General features: G+C 33.8%; 1 protein-coding gene across 2 annotated transcripts in view; it reads right to left on the bottom strand.

The window, feature by feature from the left end:
- Positions 1–440: 440 nt before the first annotated feature.
- The window catches only part of KCNJ3 (potassium inwardly rectifying channel subfamily J member 3), a 175,335-nt gene continuing 151,010 nt past the window's right edge, over positions 441–24,765 (bottom strand). The window contains exon 3 of one of the 2 annotated variants that reach the window (XM_061200229.1): positions 441–1,027. In XM_061200229.1, the coding sequence (XP_061056212.1) occupies positions 441–1,027 (587 nt within the window). The remainder of the gene's footprint in view (positions 1,028–24,765) is intronic. The other variant, XM_061200239.1, reaches the window with a different exon arrangement.

Below are 24,765 nucleotides of genomic sequence, written 5' to 3'. Positions count from 1 at the left end.
GTGTACACACACACACACATATATATATATAGTTTTATCACCCTGAAAGCTATCAATTCATGTTTGGCTTAATACATATGTTAGAAATGTTGTGCAGGGTACCACCCCTTTAAATATATATATATACATTTTCCAGAATATACAATATAAATATACCATATATAAATCATGCCATAAAACTAAATGTAAAATTTGCACATTATTGCATGCTTGATGTGATAATACATGCCCGTTAATAAGAACTTCCTTCTGATGTCCTCCCTTTACAACTTTTTCTTTTGCACATTAGCAATACTTGAAAAGGAAGGGTTCTCAAATATGTATATATGACTGGGGGAAAAAAATGTACCTTTCAGATTCCTTAGAGAGGATTACCTCATCAGCCAAATATTGGACTATTACCAAATCAAACAGTAAATAATGCCTGAAGGGGTGTTTTGTTATGTGAATCTATCAGAGTTCATTTTTCTTAATTTTGCCGGAAGATTCCCTTCCATCCTGGCTGCTCCTCCGGCCATCTTTTGAAGCTTTGGTGGCAAATCAGCCACCGACTGGCTCATGGGATCAGACAACATTTTGGTGGTTTTAGATACCAGTTTTTCTTCTGAGTTGCCAGGTACTGAACTTATTCGTTGAAGTTTCATGGGCAAATCGCCCAAGCTGTAGGCTTTTTCAGAAGTTGTAGAACTCATTCTCAAGAGTTTTTTGGGAAAGTCTTCTCTTCCAGTAATTTTCTGCAGCTTAGATGGAAGTTTGGTACTAATGTCATCTAGTCCATCTAAGCATTCCACAGAATTATGTCTTTCTTTGCTGTTAGTTATGGCTGGTGCTATTAAAGGGGATGACATAAGAAGCATTTCCTCCTGTTCTTTCACACTGTAAGGTGGCGTGGGGACTTCAAATGTTGCATGGAACTGGGAGTAATCAACTTTAAAGAATCCTTCTTCTAAGGAAATTACAGGGAAAAAACGGTGGCCCCAAAGAACTTCATCTTCAGTGTATGATGTTCGAGCTTGACAAGTCATCCCTGAAAGCAAAAAGGAAGTCCTTGATAAATTACGCATAGTAGAAGCACATGTTAAGGCATTTTGAACTAAGCAATTCATTTTGCTTGTTAACTTAATAAGGATACTTAACTGCGTATCACTTTCCTCTTCTGTAGAGTAAAATATAAAAAGCAACACCTGTCTTACAGGACTGCTGTGAGCATGAAATAAAATTACACGTACAGAAATGTAAAACGAGCCATATAATGTCTAAAAATAGTTGCCTTTTATAAACGAAAGCAAAGATAACCATCCCAAGTATTTGTTAAATGAATAAAAGTTGAAAATATTTCTATGTTGTATAATGTAAAGTCATTGTAGAGATTCCCTTCTTCTGGACCTTTAGGGCCAGAATGAACTTTTGTTCAAGTTTCAGAAATCCTTATGCTAAAATCAGTAATCTGGGCCACTGTGATGTTGCAAGTTCTATTCCTGCTATACAAATTTCTGAAACTGGATGCTGGATATAAGATGTGAAATGCTGCTATTTATATATTATGTTGCTTGGATATCATTTACCTTACGCTACTCTGATTAACTCAATTCTGTTCTCATTAATCATATGTTAAGACTGAGTTACTGTTAAATCAGTCAACCTCTGAATATTCCTTTGTGAAGACTGGAAATATATGAATAAATTAAAGCTGTATATTACATTTCAGTTTTATATTAGTCAAAAGGTACAATTTTCTATAAGTTGCAAAAGTCATTACTGTCCTCTACCTTTACTATCAGACCTCTATTAAAGGCTATTAAAGTGTAAAATAATAGATGAACTTTAAAAATGCATCTTTCCAATAGTTAGGTATAATTTAAACAAGTAATGACAAGTCTTTCTACTTTCATTTCTATTCTCCCTTTGTCACTTTATAAATAATTTCTACTGTGTTTAAGCCTGGTATAGTTTGGATAAAGAGATATTCTGTATTTTTTCCTCTGACTAGCAATCACACATGCAATACTTAGAATTAGAAATAAACTGCATAATTCAAAAACCATATTGAAGATAAATTAAATCCTTCACTGAATCCTTCCAAAATCCTACCTTATAATTATTATCAGTTCTATATTACCAGGGAATCAGTTGTTATGACATATATATTGTCTTTTTCCAGACAGCTTTTAAAGAAATTTATGTAGAAAATAAATGCCCATCTCAGGCACTATGTTAGGTGTTCTCTCTCCATATTATTTCTAATCATCAATATCATCTTGATAAGAAAATATTTTTATGTCTATTTTAAAGATAAAGAATATAATGCTCAGAGAGTTTAAATCTCTTGCCCTTCCTGGCACACAGATCTAGGAAGTTGTAGAGAAAAGTTGGTATTATTCTAACTTCTGTTTTTGTTGTTGTTTTTACTTTGCCATGATGTCTCTATTATTTTAGTTGGGAACCTGATTCTAAACAACTTATCAATCTCACTGTCATGGTGGAAATCTGACGGCGACCCAATACTAGTCTTCATAATCTTTATCATATCAGGAGTAGCACCCAGAAATATTTATATGTGAAGATAACAAAATTAGACTAAAAAGTGATTTGTACATTTTATAGACATGCACACAGTAAGTATCATTCTGTATTTTCAAACAGATTTCTAGTTTCTGACTAAATATTTCATGAGAAAAAATTATAGAACATCACTTATTTAGAGAAGATAAAAAGTATATTTCCCAATATATTTAGTTGGTTTTATTTCTAGATGTTTAAATATTAGGCAAACTACCTGGAATAAAGAACAAATATTGACGTTTTTATCCATTAGTATATGAAACAATAAAATGAGTAAGTACACTTTATTGTTTAATTGAAGAAGTACCCTTTAATTTCTCTCCAAGAGCAATCACTCTCATGAATTCTTTATGTATACTTGCCAGTTTGGGGTATTAATTTATATAAACTTATGAAAAAGGATCACTGTAAATGCATGTATATATTAAGAGCTGAAGTAAATTAAGATCATGAACTTTGTTCAATTATTTCTAACAACAATAGATTACATATTGAAACAAAATTTGATTCCTATCACATTCTTAGCCCATATTTAGTGACTTTTTTCTTTACATTAGGAAAGGACTATGAAATTAAAAATAAAAATTCTGTCCCCATTATTTATCATTATAAAGTACTGTGTTGCTGATCCCCAATGCCTACCCTGAGTTGTTTCCTATGTAGTTATCAGAAGTCATAGAGAAGAACTAGAGAACCTTAAATGGAAGGAAAAAAATGGGGGAAATAAAATCTTGTAAAATTTTCACGTTGAGGAAACAGGATATTGATAATTAAGGTACTATGACATCTATGATGGAAACAGGTATTTCAAATGTTTGTTCATGTAAAAATACCTGTAAGCGTTATTACTAAAATGACAGTGGATAATTCTGACTGAAAAGGAAGGTAGGGATGTTATTCTACTATATGAAATTGACTTTACTTCCTTTCATAGCAAACTAATACTGGTGAGGCAACATTTTTATATAATTGAAAAATATATAAATTAGGCTTCCTATTACACTACTAAACAGCTTGTAAAAATCACTTAAAGCTCTCTGAGCCTCAGTTAACTCTTCTACATAGTAGGGATAACAATATCCTCTCATAAAGCTGTTGAGAGTTTGAGATAAGTGAAGTGTACAGAACAGCGTTTGGTATCAGGCAATGCTCCATCATAACTGCTTTTCTTTTTATCATTCTTTGGGTGATCATTTGCATTTCCTGTTTTTCCTGGAAATTAGTGATAATGCATTCATATAAGTGGAGAATTTTGACATATTAGTAATTTGTCCCATATTAGTAATATAGAATATTAAACTTAAAAATTGCTAGGTATCACATAGCAATTTTCTTTTGAAATGGTCAATTAAACATTCAAAATATTTCAGAACTACAGAAGAAGATACATTACTCATCTTCTCAATTTTTTAGGGTTTCTCAACATTTTCCACCTAATTATCTAGAATAGCTGGGAAGACTAAGTATGGAAACTTGGGGTGTATTAAAAAGGCCTCGGCAAGGTGAGTGGCTACAGTCCACTATAATACTTTGGAAATGAAGAACATTTGCCAGCACTTTAACCTTTGTTTGTTCTTCTGTTGTTCCTTTTACACTTTCATTAAAAGTAGGTACACAAATATCAGACATTTCCAATTCAACAACATCATCGTTTTAAAATCTGGTTTCACCTCAAAATGTTAATGTGCAATCAACATATGGATAATGATTTGGAAGCATCATTAATTGGATAACAGGGAAATCTCTATGATGGTCAATCTGAAGTTTAGACAATGTGCTAAAATAAGATGTAATTGAGAAACTACTTCTTTTTACAAGTTATCCCAAAAAAGTAACACCCAAAATGGTGTTGAAAATATAGAATACAGATTTCAATTGAGAAGATTTAAAGTAAATATAATTGTTTTCTAAGAACATGAATATATCACAGTATTCTTCCTTCTAGAATGCTTTATCTTATGATACTACTTACTCTAAGCCAAATTATTTTAAAATAATCCATGCTTAGATTCATAATTACAAATGCCATTTGAATCAAAATAAATTCAGGTAAAAAGATAGTATATGATTGCACCTCTTAACTGGCAATGAGACTGTTTGCATGTTTTAACCAGATTCCAGGCTTGAACAAATGTGATGAAAATCAACAGGAGCTCATCTCTGTGGAAACTGGCAAAGCAACAGATGCTGCTTTAACTGGAAATAGCTGGGACTTTTGAATCCTTAGATGAAAAACATTTTGTGAAAAAATGACTTATCCTGTGCCTTGATTCGTGGACAAAGAAACTATATGTTGTTGTTTAATTTATTCCAAAGTAGTGTTTCAATTTAAAATGATAGAGGCAATGTAGTCTAATCTCTTTATTTTTGACTTTTCTCTTTACTGATTCTGCCTTTACATCGTTAAGTTCATCTCCCTAACTAAATTGAACGTTCATTCAAATAAGAAGTCTGAAAGCTTTTTGAGTGAAAATGGCAAACTGAGTTGTTATTTTGACAAGTCCTTAATTAAACTTTCAGAATACCTCTAACTCAGTTGTTTTCTATTGTTTCTTCTGATCAGAGATGGTGCATATGTCACCTACATGAGATGAATACCAGATGGTTAAATGCAGTATAACCACAGGCCAAGGGGAATGTCTGGATGCTGCGACACAGAAAATACCAAGCAATCGATAACTTCTGCACAGCAGAGGCTTTATCTAAACCTTACTCAGTATGGAAGTTGCTGAGGGGGTGGGGGGGTGGGGGGAAGCTCTCCAATAACATGGTGGCTGTGGCTGCACTTTATCATGTGTGTACTAAACAAAAAGGAAAATAAAAGCAAATCTCCTTCAAACGAGCCGTGTCGTAATAATAATAATAGGTAACATCGCTATAGGGCTTACTATGTGCCCACTATCTTTCTAAGCACTTTTTGGAATCTTCACAACCGTTTGAGGAAGGCATGTGAACCCCAGCTCCACCACTAATTAATACATGATCTTTAAAAAAACTACCAAATCTCTTAATCCTCAATTTCATTATCTGTAAAATTAAGGACCCCCCCCCTACTGATTTCACCTGAATATTCTGAGAATTAAGTGAAATTATTTAATAGATATATATATATAAAGTTATATATGTAACTTACATATGTAATTTTTATATATATGCATATATATATACATTGCTTGTACAATAAAAATTGGTCATTTTCATCCATAAGTCCCTAAATACAGGCTACATAACTCTACAAATTTCATTTATACACATATGTATGCACAACTGAAATATTTAGCCAAGTAATAATATCTTTAATCTGTCCCCTTTGTCTATTTTTTTCTTTACATTGGCAGTGGTTTTTATAACTGAATTGACTAATAGCTTAACATGCATAGCATGTGCTATATCACAAAGTAATTTCCTAGTTTACCCTATGCACTGCTCTGAGGATTATTGAATAAGGTCTGTAGCTGTGTCTTCCCTAAAGCACTTCCAAAATTTCACCCATCCCCCTAGATGTAATGACTGTAAGGCTCACTTGGCATTCTCTGCATGCTCTCTATTGTGTTGCACTGAGCTGAACCCAAATTTAAACTATAAACTTTCTGAGGAAGCACATGTTTGGGACTTTTTTATCTTGTTTACAAAATACAAAGACCCCATGTACACTGCTGTTCAATGATACTAAGGTCAATGGCATCAGGCTCTTCTGGGATATTGGTTGCAAAGCTAACTAAGAATACATAAATGGCTACCAGAAACTGCAGTTTTCAAAGAAATGGAATCTCTTTACTTTTAAAGTTCAACATATTTTGCTCAGACAGACTTTTAGTGAGGAGTAGAAGTTTCTGGCATACATTCAACCCAATATTATCCTCTATTATTTACAAGCATTTGGTCTTACAATGTGTTCTCAGACATCAGTTTGCTATTATTCCCTAAGCTAGGTCAAAGAAATCTAAAAAAATAAAAATAAAAACAAGAAGAAAAAGCCAATTGTATTTGTTAGAAAATAAAGTGTCAATAAGAAATTTAGCAATAAATGTTTCAAATGTACTACTTCAGGTTTCTAAGTTCCCAGAAGAACAAAAGAAAAGAAAATAGACTTTTAACCATGACCAACAGAACAAAATGTTAGATTCCCAGAAAGGAATATAAGTGCAGGTGCTAAGGGTCAATGGCAGATGGACAATATGACAGGGAATTCATTATCATACTGCTGAAAATATATTAAAGAGAATCAAGGTAATATTAAGCAAAAGAACATGGGTTTTGAACATAAATGAGATTGTTGCTGTTTTAACCATACATTATTAGTAAGACCTTAGGCATATTATTACAATGATCTGAACTTGGTTTACTAAAAAATATCAATAGTAATAAGGGATAATAACATATTTATAAGGCTATCATTATTATAAATAATACCTACTTAATGCATCTACCATATATCTGAAAATAATAAAGGTTCAATAATTGGTAGCTATTATCAATTATTATTATTATTGGGGTTCCAACTAGTTAAAAGGTCATTTTAGATATATTTCAATTCTTTAGTGATCACTTTCTTTCTTAGAATCAACTCAAGGCAAATGAAATAATTTTCATCTTGTTAGTTTCTATTAACTTGATATAGGCCATGTTGTCTATATTTATCTGGAGTATGAGGAAAGGCCTATATTACACACATAATGAACTGAGTCAAGTCTAGCACTGTCAACCTGGCCTGCCCTGCACAAGTGTGACTAACTTTACAGTAGCAACTATTTCCCTCAAAATACAATTAACTTCTCTACTTTGTTGACAAGGCACTATCTTCAGCTCTCCACTCTCACTTCATACAGAAGCACTGCAGAATTTACCCAGTACACTTTCAAATGATTATAACTCCCTTACCCTAACTGTAAAAGTGTCCATTCTTGCTCATCGTTTCCTCTCTTCCTTCATGGTACCTATTAAAACATACTTTCTTGCATTGACAATTGCAGAAACAAAACAAAGCTACTGAAATCCATTCATGCTATTGTTTTCTCCTGTTAAGATATGATTTTTAGCTTCCAAAGCATCTTAATGGTACAGGTATAATGTAACCTAATTACTGTTGGGAAATACCCTATATTATGAGACTGACATCATAAAAGATATTTTTCAAAGGGAAAATGTAATAAATTTCTAGCTTAAAAGAAAACAGAACATCTTTCAGATAACGCTGGAATTTAATCATTTTGGTGAACATTATCCCTAGTCATTGGGAAGAAAAACTTCTGATATATTATCTGAAGCAATACCACTTGTCAACTTTTAAAAAATATTGCACACAAATTACAGCAATTAAATGCTTAGATTAATCCATTTTAAAAGACATTCCTAAAACTTTGTTTTAAAATGTCACTCAGAACCCCTTTCTATAATGTATGGGACTGAATTGTTTGTGTTCCCTTAAAATTCATAGGTTGAATTTTCACCTGAAACCCTAATGTGATGATATTAGGCGGTGGGGCTTAGTAACTTTTGAATACATGATATTTAAACTAAATAAATAAAATTTAATCAAGAAATAAAAAACAAACCCCATAGTTACTAGCATGTCTTCCTAATTCCTTCAAAATCTAGCTCTAAGTTACCACTATAGTTTTAGCTCTTTAAAAACCTTAACAACAATAACTACAAAGCACAGTAAAATATATATGCCAGTTCCTAAGTGTTTTCTATATGTATTATCGTATAATTCTCCCCACCACTCTATGAAGCGTGTACTATTCTTTTTTCATATGACAGACAATGATACTGAGGTATCAGGAGGGGGAAGTAGCTTCTCCAATGTCACATGACAAAGGATGGTAAATCCAGAGCCAGTTTTTTTAACCTCTATGCTATTCTGCTCCAATTTTCTTAAATGGATGACTTTCCTATTAGTAAGTACTGTTTTCCATATATATTACTTGGTTTATGCTATTTCAACTGCTTAAAATGTCCTCTTCCATCTCTCTACCTGTTGACATAATTCCTCATATTCAAAGCTCAGATCAAGTGTCATTAATTCTATGAAGTCTTTCCCGATTTTTCTATTTTAATTTATTGTCTTTTAAATGTGTCTTATTGTCACGCACGTATGCACAGGCACACACACAAATATTCCCTGACCACTAGGTGTTGTAAATATCTCAATGACATACATAATTGACTTCAATCAGTGATAATACTTAACATTTATTAACATGTTAAACATCTCCTTTCTGCCAGGCACTCTTCTAGGTGCTGAATTACGAGGTGCTATGGCAATGGACTGAAGGATCAACCAAACCTCTCGACCTCCATGTTTAAAACTAGTCTTGAAAAATGAGTAGTAGTTTACCACATAGGCCACATCCACCATGTGAGAAAAACACATTCTGGGGTGGGGAAAAACTTGTGCACACGTCCGGTTGTGTAAGGGCACAACCAGTTGTACTTGAATTTAGGATACAGTTCCTGTTTCTTCATTCATTACTGTTACAGACAAATATCACATTAGAATAAGCTTCTTAGGAGAACTCTTATCCACCTTGGCATCGCTAGTATCCAACATTGTGCCAGGTATTAGATGCTCAATGCTTTCTTGGGGAGAGACAGTAGAAGGAATGGAGGAAGAGGAAAAATGGGAAGGTTAAAATGGCAGGGCAGGAAAAGTCAACTTTCTGAATGAATCAGAGCTCCCATACCCATTAGTAATTTATTCACCACCAGTAGAGATTGTCAGCAACAAAAAAAGAAGTGATATAATTATTAATGAAATAGATATATGTAATATGTCAATCTTGATTATTTTCTTTGCTTTTAAGGTGATGATCTATTAATTAGTTCAAAACATGAACTCAAAAATTGACTTTGAAACATCTATACTAAGAGCTTCTTATTTTGATTAGTAAAGTAGGGAGGGAAGAATATTAAAATATATATAATCGCTATATAGAATATGAATGATTCTTGCACAAAGAAGCAAGACACGCTTGCTAATAATAAATCACACTCAGTGATAACCAGTCTGTTATCCACTGAAACCACTGTTTTCCCCTTACACTTTTGTGAAATTATACACTGACAGATGTACAACCAGATATATTTACTAGAAGTTAGATTTATCTGCATTTAACCATTAAACCATACGATAATTAAATTACTTGAATATTTTGATACACTTGAATACCTGACCTCTAGTTAAATCTAAAGTTTTGAGGAAACTATCCCTTATGCAACTATAACTGATCACCTTAGAAAATGGAGTAAATCCATTTTTACCTGACAATTGAAAATTTATTTTCCCCTTAATTGATGAGACTGACTTTTTATATAGGTTGCTATATCTTTTTCAATCACAAATTATAGCTATTTTTTTAACATCTTCTTTGGCAGAAATTCAAATACATTTTGTCTGCTTGCAGGCTTAGAACAGAGCCTGAATAAATATTTGCAATTCAGCAGTTGTTCTGGTTCTATGCTTTGCAGTAAAAGGTCAGAGAATTTTGCCTGTAATTTTGCTGTTACATTATTTACAAAGACTAAATGAAAAATAAAGTCCCTATAATTTTATGGGAACTATTACTGAGTGGCTTTTATTTTAGGTATGAAAAATGCCACATCACAGTAATAATCACAAAATATATGATATTTTAGCACATGTATTTTAAAGGAAAATGATTGGTTTGAACATGTATGTACAAGTCTTCTGAAAGAATTAATTTTTCTGCCATGACATAAACAGGTATTTCAAAGTCAAAATATTAAAAGTTTCAAAACAATGAGACATCACCTCACACAGGTCAGAATGGTCATCATCACAAAATCTACAAACAATAAATGCTGGAGAGGGTGTGGAGAAAAGGGAACCCTCTTGCACTGTTGTTGGGAATGTAAATTGGTACAGCCACTATGGAGAAGAGTATGGATGTTCCTTAAAAAACTGAAAATAGAACTACTATACGACCCATCAATCCCACTACTGGGCATATATCTGGAGAAAACCATAATTCAAAAAGATTCATGGACCCCGATGTTCACTGCAGCACTGTTTACAACAGCTAGACATGGAAGCAACCTAAATGTCCATCGACAGAGGAATGGATAAAGAAGATGTGGTACATATATACAACGGCATATTACTCAGCCATAGAAAGGAACAAAATAGTTTCTCATTTGCGAGACATGGATGGACCTAGAGACTGTCATACGGCATGAAGTAAGTCAGAAAGAGAAAAACAAATATCATATAATATCGCTTATAAGTGGAATCTAGAAAAATGGTACAGATGAACTTACTGGCAAAGCAGAAATAGAGTCACAGATGTAGAGAACAAACATATGGATACCAGTGGGGGAAGTAGCAGGGGAGGATGAATTGGGAGATTAGGATTGACATATATACACTACTATGTATAAAATAGATAACTAATGAGAACCTACTGTTTAGCACAGGGAACTCTATTCAGTGATCTGTTGTGACCTAAATGGGAAGGAAATCTAAAAAAGAGTGGATATATGTATACAAATAACTGATTCACTTTACTGTATGGTAGAAACTAATACGACATTGTAAAGCAACTATACTCCAATAAAAATGAAAACAAACAAAAAAAGTTTCCCTAAACTACATAGTTTCTCATCTCCTTGGATAGTATTTTAAATTATTTGAATTAAACAAAATAAAATCACTTAAAGTAAAAAGTCAAAGATATAAAAATGCTGAGGAAAATAGCATATGAGATGCAAATAGTAACTTCCTTAAAATTGACATTTCAGAAAGGAATTGATAACAAAACTCTGTAAGTTTATGCTAACATATAGTTCAACTCCTAAGACAGCCTAGATTTTTTCCCCAGGTTTTAAGTAAAAAATGATCTGTCTACAGCATTCTGTTAAGGTATCCAAGATCTGGAGGCAAAATTCTCAACTGGCCTGGTGACCTTGTGGGGAAATTTTATCGTATATATGTTTGCAGAAACTTTCGACATTTATGAACGGAATTATTTATATCATATAAAAGATGCTAAGATATATAATACATAAAACTGTCTAATATTCAAAGGCTTGTTAATATTACAAGGGTCTAAATTAGGACGTAATAACCAAGGTCTAAATAAGGAAGGGAAAGAGAAAGGAGAGAAGGCAAGTGAATTAATCCACTTGGAATATTAAGACTCAAGCTCTCTGGCCAGAGGCCCACTTAGGAATCATAAGATAGAATTAGTAATTGGTAAAGAAGAGGTTCATTTTGTGACCGTATGTACCCACAGGTATCAATTTTTGTATCAGTCATAATTAGAAACCACTTTCTTATATATTCTACCTATTTTAATAGACTTGCAGCTACTGATGTTCATCCTTAGATACATCACTTTTTGAACAACAAAAACAAGGATTAGAAAATAATGTCATGCAGTTATTTTATTTCAAGTAATATTTTATTCTTCCTGATAAACATTCTCGAAGTTAAACAAGGTTATATTTCATTGATTAACCTGAAAAATACATGAAATGTGTATGATATTGACATAAAGGTATCCAAAATTATTCTAAGACTTTTATTCACTAATTTATGTCTTTATTTAACAAAACTTCCATAGGAAAAATGATATAAATTTGTCTGCATTTAGGGGATGAGTCAAGAATAATAGAAATCTTTTAAACAAAATCAAAAGGAAGAATATTGGAGCTATTGATTTTAAAAAATGGGAAAGGAAGCTGATTGGTGGGATGAGGTGTAGGCAGTAAGTTTTGTTTCAGACATGTTATTATGATGTAATGTAGATAGTCTATAACAATATCCTCTAAAATTTATGTACATATATTCTAGAGTCTATACTAAAATATTTAAATGAATTATTTTATTTTCAAAATCCCTGTGAAGTAGTTACTATCTCATTTTCAGCTAATAAACCTGCACCTAAAAAAAGGGGGGTGGCAAAAGATCTGAATAAACACTTCATCAAAGAAAATATACAGATGGCAATTAATCATATGAAAAGATACTCCACATTATATGCTGAACTGAAAAGTAAAATAACAAAGAGATACCACTACACACCTATTAGAATGGCCAAAATCTGGAACACTGACAACAGCAAATGCTGGTGAGGATGTGGAGCAACCGGAAGTCTCAGTCACTGCTGGTGGCAATGCAAAATGGTACAGCCACTTTGGAAGTCAATTTGGTAGCTTCTTACAAAACTAAACACACTCTTACCATATGATCCAGCAATCAGGTTCTTTGGTATTTACCCAAATGAGTTGAAAATTTATGTCAACAAAAAATCTGCACGAAAATGTTTATAACAACTTTATTCATAACTGCCAAGGCTTGGAAGCAACCTAAATGTCCTTCAGTAGGTAAATGGATAAACAAACTGGTGTGTATCTACACAAAGGAATACTATTCAGTGATAAAAAATAAATGAGCTATCAAGCCACAAAAAGACATGGAGTAACCTTAAATGCATATTACTAAGTGAAAATAAGCAAATCTGAAAAGCCTACATACTGTATGATTCCAACTATATGACATTATGGAAAAGGCAATGATGGAGAGAGTGAAAAGATTAATCAATACAGCGTTTTGGGATGAACAGCTGATACACCAGGGATTTTTAGGGCAGTAAAACTATTCTGTATGATGTCTTTATATATTTGTCAAAACTTAGAATGCACAACACAAAAGGTGAACCCTAATGTAAACTATGGACGTAGGCTGACAAGGATGTGTCAATGTCGGTACATTGATTGTAAGTGATGAAGCCAGATTACTTCTGTTTTTGGAATTAACTTTTTCACACCTCAGGAGCCCTTATCTATGCTTATATGCTACATTTCAACCATTTCAGTATGCCTTAAAGATGAACCTAGGTACCATGATGTATATGGTGGGAAAAAAAAACTATTGACAGAGATGTACTACCAAATCTGTTTTCTTTAACAATTTCTAAATTTTGATTATTAGAATCCATAAAGGGGTCTTAAACACTTAAAAAGTGTTTAAAACATTACTTTTAAGGGTGGAATGAAAAATCACATAATTAAACACCCTATTTTGTTGTTCTTAAGTTTGTATATTCTAAACACCCTGCTCACCACATTAGGCGATACCTAGCCTATTCATATAAGTGTAAGTGGGCACATCTCTCTTACTGTGCCTGTATTTTACCTCCACAAAATGAATGGATGTAAGAAATAGGTATGTCTTCTATGTAGCCTAAGCTAATTTTCAAAACTTAAGTTTAATGTCAAAGTTTCCTCAAACAAAGATATAGTTATGTAATCATTCTTTAAAAAATATAAACAAAATTTCCACTCTGTAATTTTAAACCATCATTATTGCTTATACCATATACAGGGGCTCCATTCCCTCTGATACTGACAGCTCCTAGTTATTTTAGGCTGTTCTCATGCTCTTTTTAATCTACTTCTTCCCTTAATCAATACATACTCTTTTCTTAATCTTCCTTCAGACATGAATTCTTTAAGTGCATATAATATATAATAAACAGTGGAAGAAGTAGAGCTTATTATAAAGTATTTATCATATACATTCTAAGTCTAGAACTGTTATGAAAATACTCTAGGATCTTAATGAAGAAATGTTCCTATCACCATAAGAGAGAGGAAAATGTACATAGACTATTTTTCAAGAGAAACAGAAAGTAAACATTCAAAACCTCAATCTGCCAGAGGTGGATTTAAGATGATACTTATGAAGCTTAAGCATCAAGGATTTTCACTAGCACATGTCCTTTTCACTTTCATATACTTGGTTTCATAATTTTGTATTCTTTTTTCTTTAAAAAGACCCTCCCAAATTATGCAAGCATCCATCCCTGCCTAGATTTGCACCCACAAAGCGCTATAACATGCAATCAAAGCAAGGCTTAGTGACATAGACTGCATGCACAATTAAAAAGATTTGCCATTACTTTGGTGCAATTGTTTTATAATTTATCTGTTCTTAATATTTATTAACTTTGGAAGGAAATTACACATGCATACCTTTTATAGGCATTCCCTATTTCACCTCAAGTACACATCTTATCTGTACAAATTGCCCACTGAACACTGTTCTTCATCTGACATCATGTTTCCCCAGCCCAAAGCTAGTGCAGAAAACAGCCTTCCACAGCACCTGGCAATTAGCCTGAGGTCTCTTCCTCACAATTTCCATTCTTTGATTTCATGGAGAACTCAATAGATGTTTGTTATTAGTACTACTATTATTATCAAGATTTTAATATTAATTTTCAAGAACCAAGATCTTATTATACAAAACTATTTTTATAGTGAAAGGTTAAACTCTTTCATTTCCTTGGAATGCTGAAAAACCTCTATCTGATAAGAAGTATCTGGTGTTTTATATTGAGGGAAATTTGTACATATCACCTGAAAAAAATGCGTTGCTCCACTCAGTGGGGGGTAATTGATGTGTTTTATCAGAGGTTGTGACACTGTCTGACAGCGTTTTGTAGAAATCACCTTGACTGCTCCATGGAGAAAATATCGGATCAGGGCAAGACTAAAACAAGTAGACCAGTTGGGAAGCTGTGTTAAAAGACAATGGCTGTGGAGATAGACTGAAAAGATATTTAGGAGGCAAATTTAACAAGACTTGAAAACTGATTGGATTTAGAAGGTGAGAAAGACTGGAGACCAACAATTTCATATTGTTAGAATGACGAAGATGGATGGACATACCATGAAATTTTACTTGTACTTCTCATAGGAAAGCGAAGATAAAAATAGTAAATTAAATCATACCCTTTTATTTTCTGAACTTTCTGATTAAATTTGTCTGACGGTTTTGTACCATCATGCCTGCCAACTTAGAGTTCTAGCAGCCAGTAGCATGAGAAAAATAATCATCCTCATCTAACCATGTGCCATTAAACTAAGAACAATTACTTCCAACTAAACTGTCTCTCCATTCTGCTAAGCTCAAAGGAAATGTTATGACCGAAATGTCTCCTCAAATCTCAAGTTTCTATATCTAGCATTAATTTCATTAATTATAGCTTCTTTGTTTTACTCCTGATCTGCTGACAAAGCACCAGCTGGGTCTCAGCCAACTAATCAGATTAAATACATTGAGTTTGAAATACATGAAGTGCATCTTAATGCAATTGTTTTTCCAAGGTTCCTTTCTGAACAAACAGGTATCAATAATCTTACAGTGATTTGGTGATGTTAAAATATAGTTTTGATGGAAGCCATTAACTTTCCTGTAATCAATAGAAATTTGTTGGAACACAGCCACGATTCACTGTTTCTCTTCCAGGAATACGAGAGCAAAATAGGCAAAGAAAAAATGTACTCTATTAAGAACTCTGACAAAGAATTATGTCTACAGTAAGCTGAACAATCTTATTAGCCTGAATAGCACAATTAAAGAAACTCAGAATAATTTAAGTTAGACAGGCCTTAGGAAACATAATCTAAAACACTAACTTATGTCAAAGAGGAAAATTGAGGTACAGGAGCAACTTCCTATACAGGTGCCAGTCTCACCTAGTTTCATTTATAACATGATTCAGTTTATAGATGATTTCAACACTAGAAAAGTGAAATGGGAATGTGAGTTCAATGACCAACTAATTTGAACACAATCTAAAGCCTTGCTTTAAAATGAAGAGAGCTGTGATCTTGTCTGCATCATCCAGATTAATTTCATTCTCAGTATAGGTTTAATTACATTCTGAGTTACCTCTTATTTTAATTAACAGTTCTGGTTGTTATTAGAATATGTGAAGGGAACAGCCATCTGTCTCTCTCTTTACTGCCATCTTAAAATAATGTTTGTGTTTTAAACCTTGGTATACCTCTTCCGAGGTCCTATCAGCTACTTTCAACTAGGGCAAGGAGGCAAATAACAGAACCAGGATGGTATGGTGGGTGGTATAGAGGGTTTTTAAAAGTTTATTACTTTAGACCTAAATATTACATAAAATCTATTATATCTAAGACAGCATATTTGGCATAACACATTTTTTAATACTGTGAATTGGCTAAGTAAATTCTACTTTCCACTGTCTTTTGTTTGAAAAATTCAAACTAAGTATTTTATCCCTAAATCTATCTATCTAGCAATATAGAGCAAAAGTTCTTGATCTTGAAAGGATATAAGATTTTACATATCCAAAAACATGGACAGAAAGAGAGAGTAATAAGAGATTTCCCACCTCTGCTAGAGGCAGCACCATTCAAGGGAACAGCTTGGGAGTGAAGCCTATGTCCTAAACTTGTGATTCAAGCTAGAATAGAATAGCTCTGTTTTAACTGAACCAAGAGTCCATCTGAACTGCTGTTCTCATTGTCATTCCATGTTGACATTACTCAACCCTGATGGTACTAAAGCTACCGATTACTTCAAATTCTCCAACCAGTCTTCCCAAATCAATACCCAGAAATGCCAGCACTCCTCCCTCATCCAGCAAACTGATGATCTTAAACATACTGGAAACTTTTAACTCAACCTTTCTTTCTTTCAGCATTTGAGAATCTACCCTACTCTACCTTGGTTGTTCTTGCATGTGGGAAGTGGGCAGGGCTGAAGTCACTGGGAGTTCTACTAGGCTACCTAAAGATTTTGGTATCTATTAAAACATTTGGATAGGTTTTCCAAGGTTCAGGTGCATGAGGTTTTCAGAGGGTGGCTCTTGTCAGTGAAACCTACACACCCAGTGATCATGTGAAAAGCATGCTTTCAAATTTTTAAATGCATATGCTAACACATAAGTAGTAGAAATTTTGAAAATGGAGTCATTCTGTTCTGGCCATTTATTTAATCTTCTAGGACTTAATTTTAACACAACTAGAATGCAAATGTCAAACTCATGTCATCTATTTCATATGAAGGTTAATAGAGTATAGAAATGCACTCAAAACTGTGTTCTTGAATCTAACATATTGTCAGACTGTACTAACATATTACATGTTAGTGTGTGTGTATATATATATATATATATATACACACATATGTTTTGTTATATTTATAACAGAATATTATATATATAATATGGATATGGTATATATAACATACTAACATACTATTAGTCTTCCGACAGTCTGCTTATATTTTCTAAAATCTGAATTACAGAAAAAATATTGTCCTCTCCAGAATCTGATTATTAGAATCATTACTAGTGACATCAGAGAACAAAACTGCTTATTATGTTTATCATGAACTGTATGCCTTATAAAATGCATTTATATTTATAAATGTCTATTAAAATCTACTAGATTGGAATATATTACACCGGATATAGCATCTATCTTAAAAACCTAATTATGTATGAAATCTTTTAAATGTACCTGTTTAAATAAAATTGATAATTTTCTGAACATATGAAAGCAACTATACATTTCTGTCTTCAATCTGTTTACTCCTCCGCATTGATCCTCTGTCCTCCAAATATCATTATCTTGTGAGACTCCTAGAGGTTTAGCGCCTGCTATAAATTGTATTTCAAGTAGGGGTCATCACTGGAAAGAGGCAATGGTCTCTTCATACTCGACAAGCAGAGAGAGTCATCAACACGAGCAGCCTATTTAGTAGAATATCTGTTAAGCTGACTTAGGAAAAATATCACTGTTCAAAAGTCTTAAGGGAAATTTCTCAGTTAGAGCACTGAGCCACAGAAAAGTGATAGATTTTATCAACACACAAGTCAACAGGAATGAGGGGCTCTTTTGAGAACTTCTTTAATTGAAGTATAAAAGAAATGTATATTGCTAGCCAAAAAAACTAAGCCAAAAAGCAGCTCATGTCTAGAACACTTTGCTTGGAGGAGTTAGGTTTTCTCAGTAAATCAAGGAGGATATAAATTAGTTAAAAGATATGCTTACATTACACGATCAGAATGTGGAATAAAGGCAGATTTATTAAGTTGGAAGGAGTGAAAGATTTGATTTGGCAAAAGGTTGTCATCTTAGAGGACAGAACGTACCAGTAATAAAGGGAAATGGGGATCTTGGAGGCTCAGATACACACACATAAAAGGAATGGAGATTTACACATTCTAACCTGTTCTTGAAAACGAAACTGTACAAGATGACCAGGGGCCCCTAAACCATGTATGCTGTTTTTGAGCAGTAATTACAAATGTATGCAAATTCAGTAAGTTATTCTGTTGCATGAAGTGTATCTGCTTTACGTTAAAATGAAATTGCAGAAAATATCCCCCTAAACAAACACACACTTACACATATACAAATACATGTACAGGTAGGATTATCTGCAAAATAAAATGTCCAGTCAAAATATGCATAACAGAATTGGTACTCTCTGGACTCATTGCACAGCATTTTCAGAGCAAGTCATGTTGCCGGAACCCATAATATCTAATCTAAATACCTTGATTATTGAAGTGCTCTTGTCAAAGAGAAAAAACTGTTCAAAAGTATCTACATGTATCTATTTCTAGTTCAATACAAAATTAACTTTAACACCTCTTATTCTGAAAAACAAAGGTTAGTGACAATCCTTAAATTATATGTGTGGAAACAGTTTTTTATCTGTGTGGGAAAGTTGTACCCACATTAAGTTAAATTAGCAAAACTCCATGAACTGACATTGTAAATGAATATCTTCATCAAATTCCCTTTTATATAAATAAAAAGAAAATAACATAAGGTTAAAAACTCTATAAATATTTTATAAGTATCAGAAAATTTTCACATGCTAATAACATTTTAGGAAAAAAATCTGTTGTTGTTCAAATGGTATGTCCTCTGAACTACTTTTTAGGGATATTTTCACATACCTCATTGGGCAAAGACTATTCCTTATTCGTCTGTGCCCTTTCTAATGATCAGGTGAGTCTAGTTGCATTTTTGGCTCTCAAAAAACAATTCATGGATCTTGAGTACCCAAGTGACCAAGGATGATATGGGGAAGTGAGTCAGACCCTCAGTCAGTCTCTCTTTCTCTCTTACTCTCCCCTCTAATTTAAATATGTACCATGCCTTCCCTATAAGGCCAAAAAATAAGAGAGAAGTATTACTGAGAACATTTTCAACAAAACAAATGGTGAGTGAGTTCATGTTAGGTAATTTTACCACTGATCTTTAACTATTAAAATTTCTGTCCCAGCCCTGTATTCTTGGTTGAGTGTGAATGTACAACTAAGCTCGTTTGTAATAGATGATGGCTAATGAAAAATCTTGCAGGGTCCTTGGGGCCCTGAGTCTTCATTCCCATGACTAACTCCTCAAAATTGCAACTTGCTACTTAACATTTCTCTAGATATTTTAGTTATGTCATTAATACACTCATTCAAGAATTTAGGTATTGACCATTGTACTAGGTACTGAATACAAATCGATCAATAAAAGAGGTTTGATTCCCCGCTCTAGTTGACATAAGAGTATAGCAAAGAATATATTTCTAAATACAACATTTCAATAAAATGTGATAATTTCCCTCTAGGAAATTCTGGAACACAAAGCTGAGGCACCCACCCAGGTCAGGGAAAGTAAGAAGGTCTCCAATGGTGGAGAGTACACAGAGGGATGATAATGAAAGGGTAAATTGGGAGGAAGATTATTCCAAGCCAAGTGATAGGAAAACTAGAATATCCAAAGGGGAAGCCAGAAAACACATCGAATATATTGAAGAAAACCAGTTACGGACAAACACAGCCTATTAAAAATAAGGAAGCCATGATGACATACCAAATAAGTAGGTAGTAACCAGGACATAGCCATGAAGCCATACTAAGCAGATTGAACTATACGGGAAACACATAAGCACTGAAGAATTTTACATGTGTCACATACCTAGCAGGTGGTCACTTCCCTTTCAGAATTGTTTGATTTCCCTTTCAAAAGTCTCCCTTAAGTAGATTGCACAGGACTGCTAGCACCAAATAATCCACATGACTATTTTCCCTTAAAGGGGTTTCACATGTGGTTTACTACAGCCCTTTCAAGAAGACTCTATTACAGTCATTAGTTTACAGTAGTTGCTTTGGCCTGCATCCCCTGGACGGTTAACTATAAACATGTTTTTGATATAAGCCATTTTCTAGTTCACAATTCCTCATCCGGTTTTCTTGTGGCTGGATTCTGCTTTCTGATTTCTATACATGAAAATGCATATTTATGATCTGTGTCATAAAATTTAAAAATATACAGTTTCCCTATATTTTAAAATGCATTTAAATATTTCTAAATAGAAGGAATACCACTGCAAGCAAGAGGTATATCTTAAGTTCCTTATAGATTGTTCACTTGTTTTATTTCAGTGATAGACCCACAATGAACCTTTTTTTTTTTTTTAATTTTTTATTTATTTGTTTATTTATTTATGGCTGTGTTGGGTCTTCGTTTCTGTGCGAGGGCTTTCTCTAGTTGCGGCAAGTGGGGGCCACTCTTCATCGCGGTGCGCGGGCCTCTCACTATCGTGGCCTCTCTTGTTGCGGAGCACAGGCTCCAGATGTGCAGGCTCAGTAATTGTGGCTCACGGGCCTAGTTGCTCCGAAGCATGTGGGATCTTCCCAGACCAGGGCTTGAACCCGTGTCCCCTGCATTGGCAGGCAGATTCTCAACCACTGTGCCACCAGGGAAGCCCCTGAACCTTGACTTTTAAATAGTTTTGAAAGGACTAAAATCTGGTGCAGTGTGACTTTGATATCTATTACATTAGGCATTCAAATATTTGTTAAAAATGAAGGGCTGGTATTTAATATTTAAGGAGACTGGCATGAGTATTTCAAGAAATAAATATTAATTTTATTAATTAATATATTCAACCTTTATATTTAATTAATATATTAATAGTTAATATAAGATAACTTAAGGCCAAATAAACTTTTCTCAAATTTACATTCTTTTAAAACCAAAGCAAAGAGGCCAAATACTGCACACCAAAAATCCACTCATTCATTCTACAATTATGTGAGTGCTTCCTTTGTGCCAAATACTAAAAGGTCATCAGACCAGAGATAAATAAATAACACAAAACCCCTAATTCAATGGACATCACAGCCTTATATAGAAGCAAAACTATAAACAAATAGCTCACAAGAAAGCAATATGAATAAAGTAAGAAATATATGTACACATATTGAGATAACAGAAAAGAAAGTAATTAATATTGGTCTTTGTGGATGAGATCAGAAACACCATTCAAGAAGAGAGACATATAGGAATTCCCTGGTGGTCCAGTGGTTAGGACTCCATGCTTTCACTGATGAGGGGGTGGGTTTGATCCCTGGTCAAGGAACTAAGATCCCTCATGCCATGCAACGTGGCCAAAAAAAAAAAAAAAAAAGGAGAGAGAGAGACATATGAGCTGAGCTTAAAATATATGGAAAAACTTATATGATTGAGAGGGGCAATATAAGACAAGGAAGGGATATGATATATTCAAAGTTTAATGAAGGCAGTAAAATTAGAGACAGGCGATTACATGAGAGAGACAGAGGCATTAGGATCTATGAGATTACCATATCTTAGGTCCTTGAAAAATATTTGTTGATTGAGGGAAAAAAGAAAAGGTTGAATAAATATAATCATGAATTATCACTGGACTTCATTCACTGACTAGATATGGGAAGTCTCTATGGTATCTCAGTCCTCTTTACTTCACCCTGGCCTTTGTTTTTTATTCCCCTTCAATGTTCTAATTCTATATCAATATTAACTGTTCCTTGTTGTATCACTGTCTTTTTATCTTTCAATTATTATTCATAAAATTACATTAGCATACAGTAGTAAATGGATAAAAGAAAACTCAATGTTGCATATGCATGATTTATATGGCATACTTTCTATTAGTGTTGTATCAATATTATTTTGCAATATAAATTGTGAAGAATCATCTGTTAAAGTTCCAAGCTATCCAAAAAATGGATATAAGTGTATCATGTACTTCATTAAAATAATATCCTTCATGTTAGAAAAAACCCCAAACTTCAATATTTTCACAAAATATTTAATGCTAAATTTAACTTGTAGACTCAGCTACTGCTTAGTCAAGCTAAAAGCATTTATAATAAAGTAGTATGAACTGTTTTTCTACTACACCAGATTTTTTTATCCTACTCTTTATTGGTATGCTGTACACTCAAATGCTGATGTTTTTAGAAAAGATATTTTTGCTATACTAATTTGAGCAATTAAAATATAGTTTTAACAATATCTTATGAGCATATTAATTAAAATAATGATTCATTTACTTGTGGCAATTAGAACCTTACTTTTGTAATCTAATAGGTATATTCTGTTCCCATGAAAACATAGTATCCATCATTACAATACAATTTTCAGAAACTGTGCTACATGGAGTTTCAACTACAGTGGCTAAACTGGTTACAGTTCATCTTGTCAACGAAGCAAAGGCAAATGGAAAGAGACTGGTTTTCTGGATAACAATAAACGGACAGATTGTCTTGGGTCCAATCTTTCTAGTATATGTCACACTCACTATTTCATTTTGTCAATGACAGAAATTGAACAAAACATATTTAAATGTTGTCCTAGGTCAGTTAGAGCTGCTGAAATGTCCCAGTGGTTCAAGATAATTATAAGGCATAGAGATTGGAGATGAAAGTAGTATGGATACCTTCTTTAGTATTGTAGTGTTAATTTCACATAGTAAAAAAAAGTAACAGATTTACTCCACCTCAGATAAGTAAAAACCTGCTCAACGTCATTTGTAAACATCCGCAGAGATCATGCTCCAAACCTGAATACTGGAGTCAGAAAAATATTACACTGCACCTGGTTTTTAATGTTTTTGTGGAGAACAACATCATTAACTTTGACAAGTGGACTGTAGGTAGTGAGCAGTCACAGTGGCATGCTGAGGTGTTCTAAGTCCATAAACTAAAAAGTAGCATGACAGCAGTCTTTGGTGTAGTTCTGCCAGAGAGATGCACATTTATTTGAAAAAATTAGTGCATTCTTGTTTTCTTTCTTGGAAAGGTTTTTTGTGCAAGCGTTTGTATCCAATGACTGTAACATTCTGAGGCTGGTTTTCCTTTCTTGAAATCAGAAAGCCATCCCTAGAAAGGAGGAATATGAAACTAATGGAATTTTGTTTAAAGTACTCTGCAGACAATGATTTGTAGATAACTTGATTTTGAAAGGATACAGGAAAATATTTCTTTTAAATATGTTCAACATTTAAACCATTACAGTAGATTACTTTCTAATAGTCAATTGCCCAGTAATTGTACAATAGTCAACTGCCCATGAAAATAATGCACTTCAAGGAGATAGTGTCTATGTTTTTGACTCATGTGTCCAGACTATGATTCTCAATATTATTTTAATACACAAAAAACTTGGGTATTTTGAAGAATTTTCACATTCCAGGTTTTGGAAAAGAAATGCACAAGATGAGACTTTGACTTCTTGTGCTGAAAAACAAGAAAACGGTCAAACTCTAATGGAAGGAGGACCATCAAGATGGCAGAGGAGTAAGACGTGGAGATCACCTTCCTACCAACAAATACATCAAAAATAACATCTACATGGGGAACAACTCCTACAGAACACCTACTGAACGCTGAAAGAAGACCTCAGACTTCCCAAAAGGCAACAAACTCCCCATGTACCTGGAGTCCTAGTGCTCCGGCCAGGTGTCAAGCCTAAGACTCTGAGGTGGGAGAGCAGAGTTCAGGACACTGGACCACCAGAGACCTTCCAGCCCCACATAATATCAATCAGCGAGAGCTCTCCCAGAGAGCTCCGTCTCAACACTAAGACCTAGCTCCACTCAACGACCAGCAAGCTCCAGTGCTGTACACCCCATGCCAAGCAACTAGCAAGACAGGAACACAACCCCACCCATCAGCAGAGAGGCTGCCTAAAATCATAGTAAGTTCACAGACACCCCAAAACACAACACTGGATGTGGTCCTGCCCCCCAGAAAGAAAATATCCAGCCTCATCCACCAGAACACAGGCACCAGTCCCCTCCACCAGGAAGCCTACACAACCCACTGAACCAACTTTACCCACTGGGGGCAGACACCAACAGATGCAGAGATATACCATGTTCCTGGATTGGAAGAATCAACATTGTGAAAATGACTATACTACCCAAAGTAATCTACAGATTCAGTGCAATCCCTAACAAACTACCAATGGCATTTTTTACGGAACTAGAACAAAAAAATTTCACAATTTGTATGGAAACACAAAAGGCCCCGAATAGCCAAAGCAATCTTGAGAAAGGAAAACGGAGCTGGAGGAATC

The sequence above is a fragment of the Eubalaena glacialis genome, chromosome 1 (assembly GCF_028564815.1).
Source record: "Eubalaena glacialis isolate mEubGla1 chromosome 1, mEubGla1.1.hap2.+ XY, whole genome shotgun sequence".
In the NCBI taxonomy this organism is placed as follows: domain Eukaryota; kingdom Metazoa; phylum Chordata; class Mammalia; order Artiodactyla; family Balaenidae; genus Eubalaena; species Eubalaena glacialis.
The sequence above is the reverse complement of the archived record's forward strand: the minus strand, read 5'-3'. Positions and strand labels throughout refer to the sequence as shown.